The sequence below is a fragment of the Astyanax mexicanus genome, chromosome 4 (genome assembly GCF_023375975.1).
Source record: "Astyanax mexicanus isolate ESR-SI-001 chromosome 4, AstMex3_surface, whole genome shotgun sequence".
Lineage (NCBI taxonomy): Eukaryota > Metazoa > Chordata > Actinopteri > Characiformes > Acestrorhamphidae > Astyanax > Astyanax mexicanus.
In genome coordinates, this window is record NC_064411.1 from 47,668,602 (window position 1) to 47,694,312 (window position 25,711).

Here is a 25,711-nt window from a genome sequence, read left to right on the forward strand (position 1 = left end):
ATTACCGAAGGTGACCTTAATATTCTGCACTAAGTACATGTGTGTTGTCTTCTGTATGCAACAAGAGAACAAGCTGCTTGGTGGTACAACCTTATGTTTTGGTTTAGGACATGCTTTTTTCAAAACTCTTTTGTGAGATGTTGCAACTGTAATGTAATGTCCACCCTCTTCCTTTTACAACCCTTTATATTTTGAAATCTACCATTTCAAAACATAAAAACATAGTACATTTTATCATTTACCCAGTTTATCACTGATAATTGCCCAAAACACAACGTTTTTATTTATTTGTATTTAAAATATTTTGGTTCAGATGTTTAGGAGAAGAGTCTGAAAGGGATGTCCCATATTTTCTGGCAGGACAGCTCTTTAGTCTTTAGTGTTTCATCCTGGAAAAACGTGGTTTCTTTACAAAAAAACATATTATCATATCATATTAATTGTCCCCCGTTTTAAAGTAATATGCATATTAACTTAAAGATTGTATTTTAAGTTTTAACAGTGTCTTTGTTGTAGACATGTCACAATGATTGTTCGTTCTGGGTGATAATTTTTTTAAATTTTTAAATAAATGTATTTATTTATTTAAGATAAATGTATAATTATAATAATATATCATAAAATGGAATTACATCCTTATAAAGAACTGAGTACAGTATCAGTCAAGACTATGAAGGAACACATAAGGAATCATGTATTAATTTAAAAGTGTTAAATCATTTAGCTGCTCTTATCTGGGGTGCTGTTAACTTGTGGTTTCTGAGGCTGGTAACTCTGATGAACTTATTCTGTGCAACAGGGGTAGCTCTTGGTCTTCCTTTCCTGGGGCGGTCCTGATGAGGGCCAGTTTCATCAAAATGTTTTTGATGATGATCTACCTTTTTTTAATTACTCAAATAGAGCTATTCACTGTATACCAACTCTTCCTCTACACAACAAAACTGATGCTCTCAGACAGAAAATGGCAAGATGTTTTTCTTCATAGTTTAAACAATTTATTATTCTAAAATGTAGATATTTTTTATTGCATTTATGGTTTTGACTGGTACTGTACATGGTGCTGCTGCTTTGACAGAAAAAGTGTTATTGACAGGGACAGCCCTGGTAGTGTTCATGTGAACGTATCCAGTGTTTTCAGCCAAAATTAAGAACTTTCTCTTTCATGGCTGTAATAAGACAGTAGTTATTAGCTCAGTAACTAATGGCGAAGTGATTTTCTGTTTAATGGGCCATGTTTAGTGTCAGCCATGTTTAAACAGTTTCTAAACAGGACTCACTGTTTATTTGTAAAATAATAATAACCATATGGTCCTGTTTGATAGCTGAAGCAGTAAATACATTAGACTGCAAATCACAGTATGATTTGTAATGCCACAGATGTGCTGTTATGCAGCTATACACAATCGTATTGTTGTGAGAATACACTGGTTGACAGTGTGTCTCTGCAGTGTTATAAATCCTATGCCACATTTGGGGTGTTATATAAACATGTGGTGCTGGAATGAATACATTATGATGGAGTACATTGGCGGACATGTGGTATTTCCACAAAGACCAGCCTGCCTCATGTTATGTTACTGGCGGTGCTGCATGAATGCCAGTGAATGCCTCGGAGCATTCAGGATTTGCCAGTCTGCTAATATGACATGCAGTAGATGTTTCAAGAAAGTGTTTGGCTGCTAAGTTACAATATGCCATTGCAGACAGCTTTTCATTAAAAAATGTTCCTAATTTTACCCTATTTTCTCCTTACTATGGAAGACCAATTATCCAATCCCTGTTCCTATGAACTCCCCTTTTACTAGAAAGGCCACCAATACTAGTTTTTGTGGAAATGCCATGTGGAAATACTACATGTCCACCAGTGTTCTCAACACTGCCTCTTTTCGAACTGCTGCTGATGTACCATTACTGAGTAGCCAGAGCCAATCATTCTCTCTCGGACTCCGGCTGCTGATGCCAACTGTGCACACTGTCGCACAATCTCGCACATTGATGTGGATCATGTTCTCTCTCTCAGACTCCAGCTGCTGATTCCAGTCGCACTTTCTCTCTCTGACTCCGACTGCTGAAACTGAATGTGCTCTCTCTTGGACTCCAACTGCTGATAGCGATTGCACACTCTCTTTTGAACTCCGGCTGCTGATACTATTTCCGCTCTCTCTCAGACTCCGACTGCTGATGCCAGTTGTGCTCTCAGACTCGGCCTGTTGATACTTGGCAACATAACCCGGAATTCAAACTTGCGATTAAACTGACAGCACTTCAGTCAGGTGGACCATTTGGAGCCTAAATTATTTTAAATGTGCAGCCCTAACAGAAGTATTTTTCTGAGCAGACGCTGAGCTGTACACTTGCTAAACAGGGCAGAAAGTCGTCTTGTGGCTGCAAGCGAAACCTGAGGGCATCAGGATACAGTTTGAATGTGTTTGCACCTAAATGAGACCCGACGTTCCCGCTGCGCTGCTCTAAATGTGGCATTTTCGCTTGCTCTGCACACCCATGCACACCCTCTCTCTCAAATTTATCTAGCAGCAGAGTCAATCATCAACTAAAGAGGTTTTCTCCGACCGAGGGGATGTCTTTAAATGTTTTAACTACATCAGATCCGTCTGCTTGCTGTGGGCTCAGACTTTCCACCACATGAACTAATTAAACAAAAACTCTAGAGGAATTAATTACTGAAATGATATTTTAACAACACTCTGGGCTGCTTTTCCGGATATGGATTGATCCCAGCATTCAATTAAATAACACCATGACCGCAGCTTCACTGCTGTTGGTGATTTATTTCCGTGCTTAAACTTAGACCAGACTTGGAAAAGCTTCAGAATTATCTGTTATCTATTTTCTGCATCTCTACACACAGTACGTTAAAACATCTTTTTCACAGACGTAAAACCAGTTTTACTCCAACAGGGTTAGAGTATAGTTGAGGCAGGTGCAGCATTGTGTTCTGTAACAGGAATAATAGAATGTGTTGGTTTATGTATGTTAGGTGAGTTTCTGTTAAGTTAGTATGTGACAAAGAACAAAGAGCTTATGGGCAGAAAAAAATATAAGCTTTTTATTACCTTAGTATAACTTTTGTTTTTAACACTGTGACAATAACTTTTGTTATTTTATGATTAAGTCCTACCAGATAGATTTGCTGTCTTTGTTTTTTTCTATTGGGATGGTGTGAAGTTAAAAAATAAAGGGGCAGTTCCCAGATAAGAATTTAGCCCAGTCTTGGACTACTTTTAATGAAGATTTTACGTTAAAAGGGAAATATTCTCTTACCTGATGGCATTGATTTATAGTGAGTATAAGCAGCATCAAAGCAATCAAACATCAAGCAATTTGTGTCTTTTTTTATGGCTGTGTGGTTTATAGTTCGGGGAGCACCACAACACTTCAACAACATCTGCCACACATCTGGGAGTGCAAACATACTAGACAGTTGTGGGAGAGCAGTGTAGAGCCATTTTTCAGATGAATTTTGGGTTCTGCATTTGTTGCATTTGTTTTGTTTAAGTGTTGAAAGCAGCCTTTTAAAAAGCTATTCCTCATGATCACACCATCTGTAAGGCTAAAAATGGCCTTTTTGCTAAAGCTAATACAAGCTTTTGTGGAAGGTGTAGGGTAGTGGGAAAACATTTGGCATAAGTAGGAAATAACAGGAATAATTGATTTACTGGTGTAAATTTTACGCAATATCCCACAACCAGTATTCATTTAATTATGTTTCATTAAAAATATTGATTATGAAACCCACATAACGATACAATCTAATCAATACATTGATTTATTGATCCTACCTTCAGTATACAATGTACGTGAATCAATAAAAATTAAACTAATAAAACAGACATAAAAGAAAATACACTCACACAACCAGGTTCGTACAGCCATTCTAATGTATGTTTTTATGACTAGAATCTACCAGTGATGGGGATGGTTGTCTCAAAAACTGATTAAAATGACCAATAACAGCATATTCTTCTAGAGTTTCAGTTGCATTTTTCCCCTCAGTCACAGCTTTAGGCTGACTAGTACGGCTTTTCAATCTTAGACAAGATTGTAACATACCAATTTTGGGGTTTTGCAATTGTTAAGTTTTATATCTCTGGTTTCATTATCCTGTATTTTCTTTTAAATAGAGAAATACGTTTTTTTAGGTTCACTGTGAACTATGATGCTTCTTCAGTATACTGAACAGTATAGTATACAGTATACTTGTGCTGTATGTATTTCTTATTTAGCTGTGCCAAGAAAAATACAGTTTTTCATTCCAGGGTTCATTTAAAAGTCCATTTCAGGTTGTTCTCGTTTTTTGCTCTTTTACTAGGTAGAGGGAAATGAGTCAGAATAATTGATGTTGTAATCAGTAGTGTGCTATATATGGAGCAGATAGCTGGGCAATTCCTTTTATGTGTGTATAAATCTGTGTATAATGAAGTGGCCTATGATTTTTATGCCCTAGTTGTAGGCTCGTTTTTAATGTAGGGTTTTAATCTTTGACTTGATGTGTTTTTTTTTTTCTCTCTCTCTGTTCTCCCCTCAGGGAAATTCAGCTGCTACGAAGACTACAGCATAAAAATGTGATCCATTTGGTGGATGTGTTGTACAATGAAGAGAAGCAGAAAATATATCCTTTCCAGTGTGTGTTTCACTCTCTCCACCCTCTCGCCTGCTGACGCAAGTGTGATCTCATTGCTGCTTTTTCACACTCGCATGCGCACACACACACACACACACGCACACACTCTGTTGCTGCTGTTGATAACTGCACCTTCTGTGTCTGTATTCACAGTGGAGCCTGAGCTAACTTCTTAAAAATGCTCCTGGAATATTTAGTATGAAATATTTATACAGAAAGCACGATCTGCCTTCTAAATGTCCTCTTATCTGAGTGCGCTGTGAGCGTAGTTGCTGCCTCTCTGTTAGATTGATTGATTGCTGGAAAGAGCGACTTTACACACAAATGTCACACATATTTATTACTGTTACTAAGAAGCTGTCAACATGTTTGCCTGCCATCCTAACTATTGTAAAATCTAAAGTAAAATGAGTTGATGCTGTTTAAAATGTTTCAAATTTGTGATCTGTACAGATCAAACCCCACAGTTCTGACTGCAGATTAGCTGTGGGTTCATCGTCAAAGTTTACCCATATATAATTAGGTTTTACTGCTGCTGTTTTAAAATATATATTTTTTTGCAGCAATAATCCTGTAGCTCTGAACTGTTAGTTTGTAAATATTGTACCATTATCCTCGAAAGGAGACACATTGTAAAGAGCAGAATTCTATTAGTGTGAGGCATAGGAGGACGTAGAAGGATGTACGTCAACCTCAAAACAACTGCTATTAACTTTTAATGTGTAACAGAATGAAAGACACAATAGAGCAAATTACTCCATTCAACCACTACATCACAAAAGGCTATGTCACAATAAAAGTTACTAAACCAAATAAACAAATAGAATGTGACAAAATAAGTCACAAATGTCTGTAAAAAATACACAAATACAAAATGACATGCCAATTCAAGATAACTGATGCAAAAGAACAGACTATGACTAAATAAGCTGCTAATTCAACAGACAGAGCATGTAAAAATATGTTGCTTTTTCAAAATAAAAGCCATCTTCACTAGAAGCAAACTCAAAATGAGTCCACTAATACAGCCGATTAGACTGTCAACATAAGTCACTAACACAAACAAACAAACAAAGATTATTTCAAAATAATTTATTAATATAAACAAACACAATCAAAAATAAATCACTAATATAAACTGTGACTGTGTCAAAATAAGTCATTGATACAAACAAAATTCCCCAACAAAATAAGCTGCTAATTCGGACCATGTCAAAATAATTTGCTAATACAAATGACTTTTTCAAAATAAAAGCCACTTTCACAAAAAATACATTCAAAATGAGTCCACTAATACAGCTGCTTAGGCTGTTTCATAATAAAAGCCACTAATACAAACAAACTCTTTCACAGTCTTGTTGACTGTTTTAAGTGTGTGTTCTATGTACTTTGTATTGTAAGCGTATTTGGGTCCTTGATAAAGCGCTTTATAAAAAATAAAGAAAAATAAAATAATAATAATAATAATAATTATTATTTCAAATTAAGTCACCAATATAAACAGACCACCCATCAAAATAAAAGTCCCTAATACAAACAGATCGTGTCAAAAGAAGTCATTAAAACAAACTGTATAAATGAGTTTAGAGAGGCCTAATCTAAAAGAGAGCTGGTTAAGTATTTGTTCAGCTGTTTTTACTGAGATACAGAGTGAGCGCTCGGCATGCTGAAGAAAGGCGCACACTGTAGAATGGTTTAAGGAAGGCGACTGACTGACTAATTCAGGTCTCTCAGTATTATGACAGCTCTTTCTTCTGCAGTCAGTTTCTTTAAATGGTTTGAGTGTGTGTTGTAGCAGCGGAGTGAAAAGTCGGTAGGACTTGAAGTCTCAGGCGAGATTAGAACATGTTGTGCACAATGAAGCAGTAAGAGCTCGCCTCAGGCAAGCTTTAATTAGAACTGTAGACTACGTACATGCAAGCGCTTAATTAAAATCTAAAAAAAAAAATAATAAATACATTTTTTTGTTAATGTTTTAGTTAAAGAGGTTTTTAACTTCAGATCAGTTGTTTTCCTCGTATTTGTTAATTGTTTCCCCAGACGACCATTTAGAACTTTTTTTTTATCTAGGTTTATGTAGCAAAACTGGACGTGATTATTTTTTCCTTGACCATTTTCCCAAGCTCTCTTTGTTTCTGTTATAAACAGCATGGCTTTACTGTGTCTTTAAGCTGTCGTTCCAGACATTAGAATAGCTCAAGCTTTTGTACGTCATATGCAAATTTCTTCTGATATTCTGATTAGAGTTGGGCGGTATAATAATAATAATAATAATAATAATAATAATAATAATAATAATAATACCATGTATCGTTGAATATTAAAGTTATACCATGTGTTTAGTCCTGTTCAATTGGTTAAAGCACTGGTCTAAATCACCATACATAGCCAGTCAAAAGCTTAGACACACCTCTTTATTTTATGTGTTTTTTGTTAGGGTTTTTTTGCATTTTATATGCAGTAATATTGAAGACATTTAAAGCTATACAGGAAATATTTTGTAAACTAAAAGTGTTAAGCCAGAATATGTTTTATACTTTAGATTTTTCTAAGTAGCACATTTATCTTTGAGGACAAATCTGCACACTCTTGTTATTTTAATCTAAGAGTCTTCATGAGGGAGAGTCACCTGGAATAGTTTTCTCAGCATCTTGAAGGAAGGAGTTTCTGGAGGTGCTGAACAATAGTTGCTGCTTTTCCTTCATGCTGTAAGCTCCAGCTCATCCCAATTAGATCACCTCAAATCACCATCTCAGTTCATCAGGTTTAGATCAGGGGATTGTGGTGGACAAACAACTTTTTTATTTTATTTTATTTAATTTATTTATTTATTTATTTTATTTTTTTACTGTTTACCACATAATTTCATATGCGTCCCTAATTGGTTTCATGCCTTTTAATATTCATTTCATGTCTTTTAAGCATTTAATATTAATCTACAATGTAGGAAATGAATGAAATAAAGAAATAATGAAAAACATTGGGTTTTTTTTTAGAAAGTATGTCTGAAGTTGTGCCGGTACTGTAATTATATAACTTAGTATTTAATTGCCGTTTTATTTATTTATTTATTTTTTATATAAAGATCTTCCACTACTGATGAATAAGGCTGCAACGATTAGTTGATATAATCGACTATGTCGATTATTTAAATTTGTCGACTACGAATTTCATTGTCGACTAATCGTTAATTTGTAACAGTACCGCATTACACAAAGTGCTGGGGACAAAAGAAACTTGGTCTGTGTCTCCAAAATTCTAATTTCTCCAAATTCAGTCTCCAGACTCCAAATTCTAATTCTTTCTCTCTTCTAAAGTTCATATGTGACTTATCAGCATTATCACACATCTCTCACCACATTTTTTTCCCAAAAATAGAACTGTCAACATGACTTGGCTGCTTATGCTAAACTACCCATAGCACATAGTCACAGTCACAGTGTATCCCTAACAGGCGAATAATGAGTAAAGCTGTCTCTGTGCACTGGCCATGGCTCCCTAATACAGCTGACCTGCGTGACCCTGTCACTCCTCCTTATTCACAGTGTTAAGTGTTGAGTGTGGACTGCAGTCACTCAGTTACTCAGGCTTCTGTTCTTTAAAGTGATGCTTGTTTAACTACAGGTTTTTTTGTTTTCTCTGCTTTAATTCTGATCTACACCACAATGACTCTGGTTCTTCCTTGACCCTACCGGCACGTATATGGTAATGGAGTACTGCGTTTGTGGCATGCAGGAAATGTTGGACAGTGTTCCAGAGAAAAGGTTTCCAGTATTTCAAGCTCACGGGTAAGCCGCCCTTTCTTAAATTTAACTTCAGACAGACTACAGTATGAACATTCCAGAAATGTTTAGTTGAAATTGGTTTAAATTTATGTACAGATCTGAGCTTGCCAGTTTTATTCAGTGTGTTTCTCTGTGTTTGTTGTGTCTCAGGTACTTTTGCCAGCTCTTGGACGGCCTTGAATATTTGCACAGCCAGGGAATCGTTCACAAAGACATTAAACCAGGGAATTTGCTGCTGACCACAGATGGGGCTTTAAAGATCTCAGACCTGGGCGTAGCAGAGGTGAGATCCTCACGTTTATATGTAACTAGGGTTGCATATTAATTATTTTTCTATGGTTAAATATAGGGATGTATTAATTTAAAGTTTTTGGCTCAGAGTCATTTGATTTTGAGTCCGGATCCTATACTTAAAAGTTAAAGAAAAAAAGAAGAAAAACATGTCCAAGTTGTTTTTTTTATTATTATTATTGAAACAATGCTATCAGAAATGACCATTTTTATCTCAAAATAAACAACTACTAAATAACAGTATAAATGATTTTCATTTAGATATGCATCTTTACTTAAATAAATTAAGTCAATATTTTATTTTTTCTGTTGTTTTTGAAAGGAAGAAGGTAATAATAATGTAATCAGCCATAAATCAGTGCTGATGAATAGTACAACAACACAAGCAGCCACAAGCACACTCACAATTAATGAGATGAGGGACATGTCGCTGCAAGTGTGAACGATGCACGGGCATTCTCAATGCATGCGTGCAGCAGAGTCTATAGTGAACTTGTAAAGTAACATGTATAGTTATATTTTTAATAAATCAGTGATCCAGATCTTTTCCACCAGATTCTGATTCTTTGAAAAAATACATGATTGTCCCCCATTTCTGATTACATATTCAGATTGGGGCCATCCCTAGTTAAATCTAACAATCTGGCTTTGATTAAGCCCATTATTTTAATTACCAATTTCTCAATAATGTTTAAAAGAAGAAATGCCAAAAGAAAATCTCTATTTTTGTTATCTTAAGCTTTTATTTATTTATTTATTTATTTTTAATCTGGTGGCAGTTGTTTTTCGTTGTATAATAAGTGGATCTTTTTTACGTTGAGGTCTCTTCCTTTTTCTATAATGTTGCAAATTTAGAAATAGAAGGTTTAATATGATACTAACAATAGACTTGGATGAGAGCAACAGATTTTTTTTTTCTTTAATAGTAAAATTTTTATATTATATTTTATATTTATATTTTTTGTAACTTTTGTTTTTTGTTTGTTTTTTGTTAACAATTATAATTGTAAAATAATCTTAATCAAGAAAATTTATATTTTACTCTTAGGGTTCAGAATATTCTCTCTCTGAGGCCTTGTTTGTGGTACAGTGTACAGTGTGTACAGTGTACTTTCTCTATCTAATATTCACATAACAGCCATAACATTTAACACCTCTGACTGATAAACTGAATAATATTAAATTATTAACTCATTATATTGGCTTCTGTCGTAGGGGGTGGATACATTTTTATTGCTTAGTGCAGTTAGCAGCTAACGCTAATGCTGCTCCAGCAGTGCTAGCCAGGGTTGTCAGAGGAAACACAAGAGCACAGGTGTGTTAGGCAGACACAATGTTAGTTATAATGTTATGGCTGATAATTGTCACAGTGTACATAGTTCATAATATTTCTTAAATATAAAATTTTACATTAACTGCCAAATGGTACAAACCTAATCATATACTGTATCCTAAAGTCTTTTGGTTCAGTGTTTATGAAAAGATGCACTAAAATGTGACCACTAATATTTAACAATGTGTGATGACCCTAGATCAGCTTTTTCAGCTCTTAAACACACATAATATACACGTGTACCAACCGCTCAGTGACCTTTTAGTCATGGGAGCAAATAATCATAGTTAAGGACAAAGCAGCTTAATGGCTGACATTTGAGCAAAGACGTGTGATCCGCAGAGGGTTAATTTGCTGCTAATTGGTGGCCACACTGCCAAAAGTCCTCCAGAGAAAGAGTCCTTATTTGACCACTTGTGTGAGTCATTTCCATCTTCCCGCTGTAAGCCTTCTGCAAATGCGTCACAAAGTCCAGACACTTCCCTTTCCTCACCCTTTGAAGTCCATTTAAAGTTTGCAGAGTGTTTTTTTGTATTTTTATGTGATGTATTTACCTCTTTACCTGCTCTGTGCTCCAGGCTCTTCACCCGTTTGCGGAGGACGACACGTGCTGGACGAGTCAGGGCTCGCCGGCGTTCCAGCCACCAGAGATCGCCAACGGCCTGGACACCTTTTCAGGGTTTAAAGTGGACATCTGGTCCGCCGGGGTCACACTGTGAGTGCCACACTAATACAAAGAGAGCAGAGACTCTGGTTGTGGGTCTAGATGTAGCTTTACTGTAGATTATAATAGTATAATTATAATAGTAATCTAATGATTAATAATATGAATTTTATAATAGATTAAACAATAAAAATGTATTTAATGGAAAAATAACAGTCCAAAGCTTTTAAACATTTAAAATCTTTATTATTGAAATATCCTTGTTAATAAGGTTAAACAATAAATGTAGTTTTAATAAATGAATGCAGTTATACTTATATAGTGTCTTTCCTAAAACCCAAGTATGCAACACTAACTCATCTAACAATAACTGGTGAGAAGTGGCAGCCAATTACACACAGCATACTCTCAACCAGAAACAAACGTCCACCTGGAGAACTGAGGAGTTGATGCAGCACGGAGTACCAATCCATATCTGTGTACACAGTAGTGGTGGTCGATATGGCCCTAAAATAATATTGCGATATTTCATGGTATTTTCGCAATAGCGATACTCTTGGTAATATGACAAAACATTAAATTAAAACAATTATTTTAATAGTACTCTACTGCAAAAAAAATAAAATAAAATGACATTTTATTACTGCATACAATATATGGCAATAATACAATAATTTTATCAGATTTGTAACAGAAGTCAATGTTGCAGAGTGTCATAATACTGATAAATCAAATATCTCCATATATCCAGGTTTAAAGTAAAATAAATTATATTGGACAGACATAATCTGTCCCTAGTAGAGATATAATGGGAAAAAAGAACAGCGTGAATTTTTCTTTTGCTAAAAACAGCAAATAAGTAGTACCTTGATGTGATAATTATGGGTGGGTGATATGACAAGATATTTCAAGGTTTAATATAACAGTTTAAAGTATCCAATTTACTCAGAAAGGGACTTGAACCCAAGTCCCTCCTGAAAAACGATTGAGCAAAACACAATTTCGCAATGTTCTCTACTTACTGTTTCCATATTTTTTATTAGCAAGAACTTTTGACTCTATACTTCCCTCCGGTCTATATATTGTTTATCATGCATACCAATGTATAGGATTCATACAATTATGTGGACAGTGATGGTTACAACACATGAAACAGATGTGATCTTTATTATACATAAAGGGAGTATAAATTAGCCTTAGAACTGATCTTAGGTCAGTCTCTGCATTTTGAGCAGTTTAGTTTTCATCATGCTCTCTGAGAACAGATAAAATCACAGAACAAGGACAGTGACCTGCAGACGACCCTTGACTAATGCAGCCAAACACTGCAGCACAGGAAACTGTGACTAATGCCACTGCTGATTAACTGTTTTTGTGTTTGTTTTTTTTTGTTTTTTTAGTAAATCATAGAAATTATTAATGGTCTTATTGTGTTAATCAGATTAAATCAGAAGCTTATAGGGAGAATAAAAGCAAATTAAAAGCACACAAATGGTACAAAGCCCTCTTTGTATTGATCTGTAGCAGTAAACCGTCTCTCTGTCTCTCTCTGCAGATACAACATTACGACGAGCCTGTACCCGTTCGAGGGGGATACCATCTATAAGCTATTTGAAAACATTGGCAAGGGAGATTACACTATTCCGGAGGAGTGCGGCCCGCTGCTGACAGACCTGTTGAAAGGTATGCAGGCTGTTCTTATCAGTTCCAGATACATTATTAATGATTCTAGTGTGTTTCAGTTCTACAATTTTATAAAATCTTGTAATTGAGTTTGCAAATTTGGGAAAAGATTTTTTTTTTTCTGGGCTTTTCTTTAAAAAAAACAAACTGTTTTCTCTGCAAATATAACTTTGGGCCTCATTTTCCTCTATATTTATAAAAATGTATGTCTAAAATCTAATGATTTTCTTTCTTTTCTTTTTTTTCCCCCAGTTCAGTTTAGTTTAAAAAAAAAATCCCCAAATTGGAACACATAAATAAATCTAGGAATCTTAGTGAAAACAACATAGGTTTTAAATGGGTTTTAAGAAGAAATTGTCCCTTAATAATTGTGGTAAATAAGACCAATGAGTATGTGTTTTTCCCCTTTTTTATGAAAGCTTTTGTAAATCCAGTCTCTGCTCTTTGAAAATTTATAATACTTTATCCACAGATTAACCATTAGTGAGCCAATTTGACTAATTATGCAGGATTGTTTTTTCTGCCTTTTCTTCTTTTGACTCTTTTAAAGAACAAGCTGTTGTATACACTTTTAAAACGGGTGTAATCAAATCTGAATAGCACACCAGAAACTGCAAATAAAGAATTGTATAAATGCGTAAATATGTAAAAAAAAAAAAAAAAAAATTGGTTTGCTGAATGGCAATATAAAATATTTTTTCCCATAAGACAATAGCAAAAACTAAATATAACAGACACTTCTGAGACAAAACTACATGTATACAGGCATTTAATCATCCAGTGTCATATCCTGTATGTTAGAGTAGCCTAGTACTTCTAGCAGCATTTAATATTATCCACAACTAAAAGGCAAATTAAATTACACAATTAATTATGTTAATTATGAATGACTGATTCTTCAAATAAATATTTTTTAATAAATAAGTAAATAAAAAGCACAATTTGAGTTTTATCTTTTTATTTTCTGGGCTGAAACAGTGTCAGGTCTATTCACATACCTGTGTGAAGGAGCTGATTGGTTCAGGTTAGAGTGGGTCTACATACTGCTCTAAATATCTATGTTGACCTTTAGGTGAAGCTGTGCAGAGAGAAGAGAGGCCAACTGTTAGGGCTAACTGGAACTCAGCATAGTGTATCCCCATGTGAACAGTATTTTCTTAAAAATACATTCTATATCTTGAATGAAAATATATATATCTATTTTTTTTAAAAACTCAACTCATCATCGCCTAGCCCTGGTATAATGTGCTGTATAATTAACATTTGTTAAAAAAATTTATATAAAAGTGGTGAAAGTGCCTATGCTTTTGTATTCAGTCGAGCATCCAGTTCCACTGGTTTGAGAAGTGCTGAACTGGTGCAGGTTTGGAAAACAGTGGGTGCATTTCAATGTTTTGTGCAGCAGGGGGGGCTGTGCCATCACATCTCACCAAGCATGCATGTCCCTCTATGAGTGTTCAGACAGGCTCTAGACCTGCATTAGAGGGTCTTATGGTCATTCCTGCCTGAGATTTAGCTCTAAGGGGATGAAAGCTAAAGCTCAGGAATACTGCAGGAATACCTTGTTTAGAAATGCTGATATCGCTCATGAGGTTTGGAAGCTTTTCTTGCTGTTATTTGTCAGCCATGTTTGGATCATTTCACACACATTTTACCTGATTTCACAGCAAAAAACATGTGGAAATTGGGTCATTGTTGAGTTAGTGATCTTGAAATGTCACCTCAAGGCTTGGGCTGGCTTGGAAAAACCCCACACCTGTATAAGTTCTGAGGTGTTTTCTTGTATTTGATAATGGTGATATTGGCTGTTGTGTTAATGTGTATGTTATTTTACATGTATAACAGTAAACAGTATTTTAGCCAATCCTGCTTCAAAAACTGATCAATGCTTCAATAACCGTGACTCCATACACATAGTGTAAAGTGCAATAAATGAAGAAATAAGTATATCATTCCCAAACTATGATTAATTCAAGTTTTATTGTCTTTAAAAGGGTATGATTGCTTTTTAAGTTATTCTGTTATCATTAAATCAGTGGCAATAGTCTTAAAATAACGAATAATGTGTATCACAATAATTCTCTATCTCTCGTTCTAGCTCTCTCTATAGGTCTCTCTCTATGGCTCTCTCTATAGGTCTCTCTCTATGGCTCTCTCTATAGGTCTCTCTATATAGCTCTCTCTATGGCTCTCTCTATAGGTCTCTCTATATAGCTCTCTCTATAGGTCTCTCTCTTTAGCTCTCTCTTTTGCTCTCTCTATAGGTCTTACTCAATAGCTCTCTCTATAGGTCTTACTCTATAGGTATTACTCTATAGCTCTCTCTATAGGTCTTACTCTATAGCTCTCTCTGTCTTTCTCACTCTCAATCTTTCTCTCTCTATAGCTCTCTATAGGTCTCTCTTTATAGCTCTCTCTATAGGTCTCTCTCTTTAGATCTCTCTTTTGGTCTCTATAGGTCTTACTCTAGCTCTCTAGGTCTCTCTTTAGCTCTCTTTTGCTCTCTATAGGTCTCTCTCTCTTTAGCTTTCTGTCTAGGTCACTCTATAGATCTCTCTTTCTAGCTTTCTGTCTATAGGTCACTCTCTAGATTTCTCTTTCTAGCTTTCTCTTTCTCTCTTTAGCTCTCTATAGCTTGCGCTCTCTAGCTCTCTTTCTAGCTTTCTCTAGCTTTCTCTTTCAAGCTCTCTCTCTATAGCTCTCTCTCTAGCTCTCTCTAGCTCTCTTTAGCTCTCATTCTCTCTCTTTCACTCTCTCTCTCTCTTTCTCTCTCTCTCTCTCTCTCTTTCACTCTCACACACAGTATAATAAAGGCTTGAGTATGATATTAATAGTTTTAATCGTAAACCTTTATCATTTCCAGTTATCCTCCCCTGCGCTGTCCTCCCATGCTGAGTGTGTCATCATTTGTTGTTGTTGTTTTTTTTGTTTGTTTTTTTTACAGTGACCATACTAGACATTGCACGGATGGTAGTGCCACACCACTGATACTATTAATTACAATATTTTGTTCCTTCCCAACCCAGGAATACTACTCGTATGGAGTCTTGCTTTAAACTGTCTGGTTCTGTGTGTTTTTTGCAGGAATGCTTGAATATGATCCTGTGAAGAGATTCTCAATACAGCAAATTAGGCAACACAAGTAAGTTGAGACCTTTTTAAAATCAGTGTGAAGTGTAAACAGATCACTGCTGCTTTTATTTCCTGTTTCCTGAATATACGTAGCTAATTGTAGTCCTGACTCAGTTGCCTGGCGGTGACTATTATGAGCACTTGTACGCTCTCCAAGTGATCCCCCGTAAGTAGATGGGTGTGTAGTGGCACATAATCCAATCTGTTACTGCGTTTTCCATCCTACCATTATGTGTGAGCGGAGCAGACGCGCTGTGACGCCATTCGCATTGTATGCAGGAATGAGAGGTGGAAAATAGACTGAGGTAGAAAGAATGGGTGAGGAAATGGTGCGGCGGGGATAGACGAGAGGAGTGGGTGCGTATCAGCACGGAAACGAGAAACGAGGGAGAAAGCGGGTCAAGATTAATTTGAGGTGGGGAGGCATTGGAATGGAAAGAGGCTAAATGTGGGAGAGGGATGGAGCGAAGGAATGAAGCAGGTAGGTGGAAGAGGAGGAGCAGAGAGAGAGATAAAACAGAGTGGGAGAGGAATGGAGAATGAGAACGGTGAGAGAAGCTCAAAATAAGCATCTCTGTTCAGAGAGAGAGAGAGAGAGAGGGAGCAAGAAAAAGAGAGAGAGAGTCTACACATTTCCCTAAATGAGGTCTGATGAGGCAGAGGAGCTGCTGTTTTTGTGGTTAATAATAAGCCACTCACTTCCATGTCCCGCAGTGGTGCTTGACCTCCACAGAGCCTTGCTAGAAATCAAATTTGCCCAGTTTTAACTCTAAAGGCTCATTTAAAATACCTTTACATACTAAGGGTGTAGTGGATCTCGGATTGTTCTGCTTGCCATCAGCAGCTGGAGTCCGAGAGAGCACAGTACGCCAAGCTTTCTCTGGGTGGGTAGATTTCTGTCTCACTACATCACTATAAGTATAGTGTTGTTCAGCACAGGTGTCTGTTAGCTGATGTATTAAAGCTGGGGATCTGGTGCTTTCCTCATAGTGTGCTGGCTACCCAGTGATACTGCATCAGTGGCAGTTCAAAAAGAGGCGAAGCCTGGCTTCACATTGTATTTTGTCTTCCAAATTGTGAAATGGGATTAAATTAGACACAAATGTAATATGCAGTAAGCTATTGGATATCCCAGTATCGATGTGAAACATGATAAATAAAAATAAACATTTTTTTCCTCTGCTTCGCTCTGCCTCCAGTTTAGTTGTGTCATGTGATCAAAGTTCATTGCATTAAAAGCTCCCTCTGTTGCTGAATGCAGGTAGTGCAGATGGAGTTCCCAGTTTTTCATGATGTTATCACAGTTTTTCTATGTGTTTATCGTGGAAAATTGTATCACGATACATTAAAAATGTAACTTTATCGTACAGCCCCATTAGGTTATAAGCTAATATTGATATATCAGTGTGTTATGCTATTATGTTTTGTACTGATAATACTGCACCAATTTAAAAAAAATCCAATATTGATTTTTAATAATTAAAAAAAAGATTAGTGTTTTTGACTCTTGTTTATGCATATAATGGTGTTTTTTTTTTTTTTTTTTTTTTTTTTAAAGAAAAATCCCAATATATTGCAGTATATTGAATCATAACCCCTGTATTGTGATGCATATCTTATCACCAGCTTTTTGCCGGTATACAGCGATATTGTGTACATTGTGTTAATCTTTCTGAATTTACATGAATTAATTGATTTTGATTGAAGTATTTGTTTGATAGTTAATTGTAAAGCAAATGTTAAAATTTTTTGAAGCTAAAATAATGTGAAATCTTCAGGCAGGTCCTTTTAGGTGGTGCTTAGCCTTTAATAAATTTATTTCAAATAATATAACTTTCCCTGTCCTCATGTTAATAAACATTCTTTACATTCTTACAAGAGGGTGAAAAAAAGAAAAAAAAACGGTATGGAAAAACACAACTGTAATTTAATGTATTGTACCTGATGTCACACACTGATTAGCACTGTGCAAACTTCAAGCCTGAATCATCAGAGCTTGTTGAGTAATCTAAAATAAAACTTTCTCAAGTGTTTTTAGCTGCACTGCAGAAACAGAAAAACACCATCTTTGTGGGCTGATGTGCGTTTGAAGGGGGAATTCAGAGAAATTTGTAATATTTAGGCACACATGGAAAATGCACTGCTCTGTAAATAAGAGGTGATTGATGCATATATATATATATATAATCTATCTATATAATCTATAGCATGCTTCTGTATATTTCGCCATACTCGCATACTTGCAATACATTGGGCTGATTTTTTCTTTTTCTCACAAAAAACAAACATACAAAAAAATAGTCTAACACTGCATTTACACTGCTCTTTTTTTAGGCTTGTGAACAGCTAGAGCTGAAGTGAAATGTGTCTTTTGTGTGGTTCCAGTTGGGTGAGGAAGAAACACCCTCCCTCAGAGCCCCCCGTGCCCATCCCACCCAGCGCAGAGACCCGCGACGTCTGGAGGAGCATGACCGTGGTGCCCTACCTGGAGGATCTTCATGGATATGGCGATGAAGAGGAGGATGATGAGATGTTTGATGGAGAGGATGAGATCATCTATACTCAGGACTTCACAGTGCCAGGTAGAGATAATCATAATTTATTAATTAGTTACAAGATTTTTTTTGTATGATCTTGAACTGTAATGTTTAACTTGGTATATTAGAGTAATGCATAGCTTATTTACAAAAAAGAATCCAATTCCAACAGCTTCCAACAGCAACCAACCTGAATACCATAGCCAGTACCTAGCAATGCCATAGCAATCGCATGGAACACACTTGCACCACCATAATGACAGCTGGATGAAATATCATAGCTTTGTCAGACTGTAGTGCCCGTCTAACATCCACATACTAACAGCTTAGGACACCATATCAACAAGCTAGCAACCATTTAAAAACACCATAACCACCAAATTGAACACCATAGCAACTACTTAGCAATGCACTTGGAATATCATTAACCACCGAGCAACACCATAGCAGCCACATTCAATAACAGAAACTACCTAGCAATTTGTTTGTGCTTTTTTTTTTCCTTATGAAAGAAAAAAAAAAGAAGAAAATTTGACTGATCTTATTACCTCACTACTCACTACTTGATAGTTCCCTCTTTGGTGCAATTTAAATTAAACAGTTCCAAAAAATAATCAAGCGAAATTAAATTTACAATCCATTGAAGTTTTTAAACTATTAAATCAGATCAGAAAATCACACCTCTATTATCAGCTAATTATTCTGGATATATTGACCACTAAGTACAAGATTTACTCATACCAGAGGCTGTAAAAAAGATGGACGCCGTGTCGCCGCTTCCATTCATTTAATGAAAATGAAGCCAAAATCCACCATGTTAGCGAACCTGATACCCGAGTCTGCGCAGTAGAGACAAGAGGAGGGAGAAAGACTGTGGAGAGACAGCCTACTCATTTAAATAACCCCGCCCCTGAGGGCTGCCTCGAGGTCACAGGCTGCAGTGCGGAGCGGAGCGAAACTAACGGTCTGTTATTGGTCCCGCCCATAACCAGCCCTTTTACCATAACCACACCTTTTTAAATAGAGCTGAATAACGTTTTAAAAAACGAATTCTTTGGGGATATAAAAAGTTGACAATATAAGCAGAGGTTACACTAGCTGTTGCATTTAAATAATGGAGGTAGAATTACAGTATATTGGAAAAAAACCTGATTGAAAGTTGTCTGTTTTGCCATTGAATCCTATGGGGGTGGGTGGGGTTACACAGCTTTCTGCAACCGAGCAGCAGGGGGCGCCCTACCTGTGGTGGTGGCTTCACTTTTGAGAGACGATGCTCTGTCCAGCTATACACAGTCTATGACTCATACTAATGAAGGTTCTGGAAGTGACGATTGATCTGAACTTGCTTTGTTTGACTCTCTACAGGGCAGGTTGGACCAGAGGAGGAGGAAGAGTGTGTTCCGGAGCGTAGCCGTACGGTGGCAAAGCCTGTTTGTGTGAACGGGACAGAGACGGGAGCGCTGAAACCCAAATCGGAGCGCCGCTCCAGCTCCTCCTCCAACCCCTCCCGGAAGGGCGTGTCCACCGCCAGCAAGATCCGCAAACTCTCCACCTGCAAACAGCAATGACCCCGCCCCTTATTCTCCTCTGTCTCCACACCTGCCTCTCGCTCTGTACAGGTGAGTTTAGAGTGGGAGGAGCATATTTAGCTTATTTTAGACTCAAAGTAGTTTATTTATTTCTATAGCAATATTATATACGCTAGTCAAGTCATCTTTATTTATATAGCACATTTAAAAGACAACGAGTGCTGACCAAAGTGCTGTAAAATAAATCATATAACAATTAAAGATACTAGCAATAAAACAATGATATGAAAGACCCTGATGACAAGACAGAGTAGACCAATATAAAACGAATAACTTGACTAACATCATAATCCACTTAGGACTCAAATACGCGAGAGAACAGGGTCAAACTTTCTCTTTTCTTGCTACCAGTCAGGAGCAGGGCAGCTGCATTTTGGAAGTTATATGTTGAAATGCTTTTAAACAACCCTACTAATGAGTGCATTCAGCTTTGTTTAAATTGCACACACACACAGCTTGTCTACTCCCTGTAGAGAAGTACTTCCACTAGAATAGGACTCTCTGGAGCAAATAAAAGTAAACCTGTTGAAACTATACCACACCTAATGCCAGACTTTGGGCTGTAGTTGCAGTCCTGGGCAGTATGACCTCAAATCAATATTGCAATGAATGGAAACTTTTTGCCTCTATTATAATTAATAAATGATTATTTTAAAGAATGATTGCAACAATTAATTTGATTTGATTCAGAACGTCTATTTAGAGTTATTGCAGATTCATTTACCAGTATTTGTTAGAGGGTTATAAAGACTCCCAGCTGCTACACTACATCCTGACCTCAAAACCTTGAAGGAAGCCTGCAGACAATTACGTTAACATAAGCAAAATAATCCTTTTTTTTTTCTTTTTTTCTTTTTGAATACCCAAAATTTTGGACAAAACATTTAATAATCAGGTGTCCTGATATGTTTGTCCCTATAGTGTGTATACAGGCTTTTTATTATTATTATTATTATAAATTGCATGCTTTGGAATTAGTGATTTCTCAGTGTTTGTTGCACCATGCAGTACCAGTGTGGGGGCCAGCGAGCTTTACTACTGCAACATTCGGACTGCAATCTCAAGTATATATATTATGGTTTGTATATTTTTATTATTTATCAATATACTTGAGTCAAAATGGTGCAGTAGTAAAGAATTCTTTAAAAAACACTATTTTATACTTTCCCATAATGAGTACAGTGACTTTTATTTGAAATGTACTGCAATTTATTCATTTAAACTGGGTTAATTATGCTTTCTGTAATGAAATATACAGGGTCAGTGTTCTCCAGGCACTTAATAATAACTCAATATGCTTAAAAATTGCCAGTATGGCAAAGGAATTTCATCCTAATACAGTGTAAATTGGCTTATAGATGAATTTATATTGCAGTCTGTTCAGATCTCACATCCTCAGAGAAATGAGGTCCTCTGTTGATGCTCACTTTTAATTTGGTGAAGTAACACTTGGCACAGTTGGCACATTGCTGATACTCTATTGCTGGAGCTCTAATGGAAGCCTGGCACACGCAGCTCATTGTATAAATGTGTAAGCTGATTTCTTTTGTCTGAATTTTCAGTGGCTCTTGCAGTTGGAACCCTGGCCAGCCTGCTTCACTCGCGTTTAGCATTCCCTTAACTGCACTGTCGGGATATGCTTTTCTCTGTGAGGTCGACAAAGCAAAAGAAAAGGCCCTGATTTCTTCCGGAAAGCAATGGGAGCGAATTACGGACAGAGACAGTGATTAGAAAAATACTTACGCACTAAAGTGAGGTTTCCCGAAGCATCGTAGCACAGTCACTGTCCAGCAGCAGACGAGCGTGCCTTTCTTCAAACATTTTCTTAAATAATTAAAATGGTCTGGCTGTCCAATCTATAGTGAGTCACTTTAGCTGTCACTGCCAATGCCTTAGAGAGCAGTTTGAGGGTGAATGTATGTGGTGATGGATGATGACTCGTCAGTGCTGGTGTTGTGGAGGTGGTGGTGAGAGTGCGAAAGTGTCCAGCTCATCATGCAGGAAGTGTTACAGCGGGATACTCTGTGTGTGTGTATTCTGTAGAACCCTGACTTCTGCTGTTGAGGTTCAAAGACAAAAGGCTTCTGCAGGTGGTTTGTGTATGTAAAGAGTGGGTTAAATGACAAGCCATATATTATCACAATCAGGGGTGTGCCATATCGCATCATACGCAATAATATTTCCAACAATTTTGAATATCATGTTTTAATCGCATATGGATCGTGAGGGTACTTTTTTTTTTTTGGGCTGTTTATAGCAAGATGTAAATTCACACTGTTCTCAATTGTCATTAAATATACTTCAGTTTCTGAATCAGTTTCTCTGATTTTGCTATTTATAGGTATATGTTTAAGTAAAATAAACGTTGTTGTTTTATTCTATGGACAACATTTCTCCCAAATTCCAAATTAAAATATTGCCATTTACAGCATTTATTTGCAGAAAATGAAAAATGTCCGAAATAACAAAAAAGATGCAGAGCTTTCAGACCTCAAATAATTCAAAGAAAACAAGTTCATATTCATAAAGTTTTAAGAGTTCAGAAATCAGTATTTAGTGGAATAACCACATTGGCATGTTCTCCTCCACCAGTCTTACATACTGCTTTTGGATAACTTTATGCCACTCCTGGTGCAAAAATGCAAGAAGTTCAGCTTGGTTTGATGGCTTGTGATCATCCATCTTCCTGTTGCTTATATTCCAGAGTTTTTTTAATTTGGTAAAATCAAAGAAACTTAGCATTTTAAGTGGATTCTTATTTTTTCCAGAGCTGTATATATATATATATATTTTTTTTTTTAAGAAAATTATGCATTTCGATATTCAACCAACAAATTGCAGTCAACTGTGAAGACCTGGATATCGTGTGTAAAGTACACTGGAAAAAAACCTAAACTTCGATACCTAATGAAGTCTTAAAACGAAAAAGACTCTGACATGCCAAAAGTCATGGGATAGCAGTCTCCAAATTGATAATGGATTGTTTAATCAAGGAACGGCTCACACTTGTAAAAGTTGTGAGTTGCTATCTTGTGCTGAGAAATACCGTAGATTGCGCGAAGCCTCTCGGATGGATTAATTCTATTTCTAAAATTTTGGGGGCATTTAACATTCCCTGATCATCCACAGTGTCATGTTTGTATCAGGAATACATTATAGATGGCATTACCACCCACAGTGGGCAGCACAGTGGGTGATAATGATTGTGAACGGCAGTTTTTGGTTAGAATTGTCTGTGTACAGACAAGCGACTCTGGTAGAAATCACTGCATCCACATTTGTGCGTCCTGCAGGTCAGTGCAGCGGTTCTTAGCTATCATTAAGCTAAAGACACTTATCAGGGTTTGAATTTGAGCTAAATTTATTATATATTAAATTACTGTGTGTATTAAGGAGAATCGGGTAAATATATATATATATATATATATATATATATATATATATATATATATATATATATATATATAGAGAGAGAGAGAGAGAGAGAGAGAGCTGTGTGTGTGTGTGTGTGTGTGTGTGTGTGTGTCGCACTAAATGAAAAGCAGGACGCTACAGTGGGGACTCTTGCCTCTCTAACACTGATGAGCTACAGCAGCAGAGAGTCGTGATGACTCACTCCCTCTCTCCCTCTCTCTCTCCGTTTTTCGACCTCCTCCCTTATTTCCCCCTCTCATCCCCCTCATTCCTACTAACCCCCCCTTTCTTCCTAACACCCCCCCATCTCATCCCCTTCCATCGGCTCCCCCAGGGTTTCTCCCATAGGCGGGGGTGTTGAGTAGACTGCGTGGGCTGTGTGTGTGTGTGTTTGTGTGTGTGTGTGTGTGTGTGTATGGGAAAGAGGATAGAGGGGTGTTGGGGGGGGCTCTATTCTGATTCCTCTCACACACACTGCGGAGAGGCAGAGAGTATTAACGTGTTACGTGGTAGCTGATGATGACTCAGACCCTTCACATAGTGATAAAAGGTGGTGGTGGGAGTGAGAGAGAGAGAGAGCGAGAGAGAGAGAAAAAGAGGGAGAGTGAAAAAGGAGGGAGAAAGGCAGGGTTTTATCATCGAGTCCTGCATCACAAACAGTCGGTCAGTCCTGCTAAATATAGGACATAAAAACACTTTCATATTTTTGCACCGGTCCAGATCGGACCGGTTCCGTTTCATCCCGGCAGATTTCCAGGCGGTGCACAAAAGGCTGCAATTTCAGAGAGAGAGCAGAAAAAACAAGAACACAGGCAAAGGTTGAGTGGTCCTTTTGAAGGGGTTTGTTACACCACAAATTCAAAGAACAACACACAAATCATGGCACACATTTTTGTTTGGAGACATATTTGAGCATATTGAACAAATACCGCAGCTGCAGTGTGGCTTTTAGGTATGCAAAAGTGCAAGTAAACTCTATCTCTATGTAAACTAAATTTGTAATCTTTTACACCCAGTTACCTTTCTTCAGGGTTTGTACGGTCATGAAAAATCTGGAAAAGTCATGGAACTTGAAAACAGCAAATTCCAGGCCTGGATTAGTTTTTGAAAAATAAAAATACCCAAAACGTTTTGGAAAAGCCATGGAAATTTGATCCACAATCTTTCTGTTTACTGTTGGAAAAAAAATCTATTTCAAGCTGAAAAATATGTCAGCTTAGAGTTAATTCAGTAATTTAACCCTACACAATGGAGCTCTCAGGATCTAACTCACATTTTTTTATTAAAGATTGTGTGTTTTTGTTGATGTTTTAAACACGTATAATATTAGCAAGTGTGCAGATGCTGAAGCAGATGTTTGTTACAGGAGTTTTTCAAAGATGATGTTTATATATATATATATATATATATAAATAAATAAATCAGGTCTGGATGATTTTAATGATGGTCTTTTTTTTAAGCGTAAGCTGTTCTGTATTCTGATTAAGGAATGTTTATAGGGAACAGAAGCTCAGCGCTGATCATTAACGCCGTCTCTCTGCTCTCTCTCTGCAGGTTTGTTATTTTTCCCGTCCTCTGTTTGGGATTCCCAGCCATGAATACGAACCACAGTTCCTGACGCACACTTTGCCATGGACTATGAACCCGAACGGAAAGGAAGTGTGGATTTTGGATTTTTTTTTCCGTGCTGTCTTTCCCTGGAAAGGACTGACTGAGTTGGGAATGCTGTAAGGAGGAAACTCCTGTTTGTTTTGTTTTTTGTTTTTTTTTAACTCCCCAGGATCTAAATCATGTATTCTCTCTTTCTTGCTCTCTCTCTGTATCTCTCTCTCTCTCTCTTTCTTTCTTTCTCGTTCTCTCTCTGCCTCTGCAGCCACTCGTCTCCATCTCCACCTAAAAAAACATGTGGCCTGGTTTTGTGCCCCCCCCTCTTCCTCCTCCTCCTCCTCCTCCTCCTCCTCCTCCTCTTCGTTGTGCCGGGCCGATGGTGCCCATCAGATCTGACTTGACCTGTTTAGTTTGTTAGATGATCTTTTAATTTTACAGTAATTAATTGCAGTTTAAGACGCACACCCAGTTATGTAAAAGAATGACAACAAATAATGATAATAAAAGATATCAGTTATTATTATAGAAGCTATGGTGAGAATGCTAATGAAAATTATACCCATATGATAAAAAAAACTGCATGCTGTGAAGAGCTTTGGGGAAAAGAGGCCTGATCTGTACCGAAACCTGCTCCAGGCAGGATAGTTCCTTTTTTTCCAGTTTTTTTGGTTTGTTTTGTTTTTTTTTTAGTTTCTTTTTTTTCCAATAAATATTTTTTAATTATTATTTATATAAAACACATCCCAACCAAACTAACTGTGCTGGTTCTGTTTTATTTGTTAGTGTTTTTAATCTGAAGCTGTTTTCACACCTGAAAGTCTAAGGTTCTAAGGTTTGTATATTTGTTTCATTGTGTATTGAACATTTGGTCCGGTTAGTTTCGGTTTCACACTGTAGTTTAGTGAGAGGACTGAAGAACTTCCATCCTGTTATCATCAGCTACGTGGGCGGAGTCTCTCTGTACTTCATATTATTTGATTTATAGAATGTTGGTTATGAGTTCGGCTTTTAGTTTCTTTGCCAGGTGTTGTGC

The 25,711-nt window shown here is 36.8% G+C and overlaps 1 protein-coding gene across 2 annotated transcripts in view; it reads left to right on the forward strand.

Moving 5' to 3' along the window:
- The window catches only part of stk11 (serine/threonine kinase 11), a 35,838-nt gene extending 10,408 nt beyond the window's left edge, over nucleotides 1-25,430 (forward strand). The window contains exons 3-11 of one of the 2 annotated variants that reach the window (XM_022678922.2): nucleotides 4,547-4,630; nucleotides 8,341-8,430; nucleotides 8,578-8,710; nucleotides 10,630-10,766; nucleotides 12,271-12,398; nucleotides 15,483-15,540; nucleotides 17,916-18,112; nucleotides 19,433-19,686; nucleotides 24,625-25,430. In XM_022678922.2, coding sequence (XP_022534643.1) covers nucleotides 4,547-4,630; nucleotides 8,341-8,430; nucleotides 8,578-8,710; nucleotides 10,630-10,766; nucleotides 12,271-12,398; nucleotides 15,483-15,540; nucleotides 17,916-18,112; nucleotides 19,433-19,635 — 1,030 coding nt within the window. In that variant the 3' untranslated portion in view covers nucleotides 19,636-19,686; nucleotides 24,625-25,430. The other variant, XM_022678923.2, reaches the window with a different exon arrangement.
- The last annotated feature ends 281 nt before the right edge of the window (nucleotides 25,431-25,711 follow it).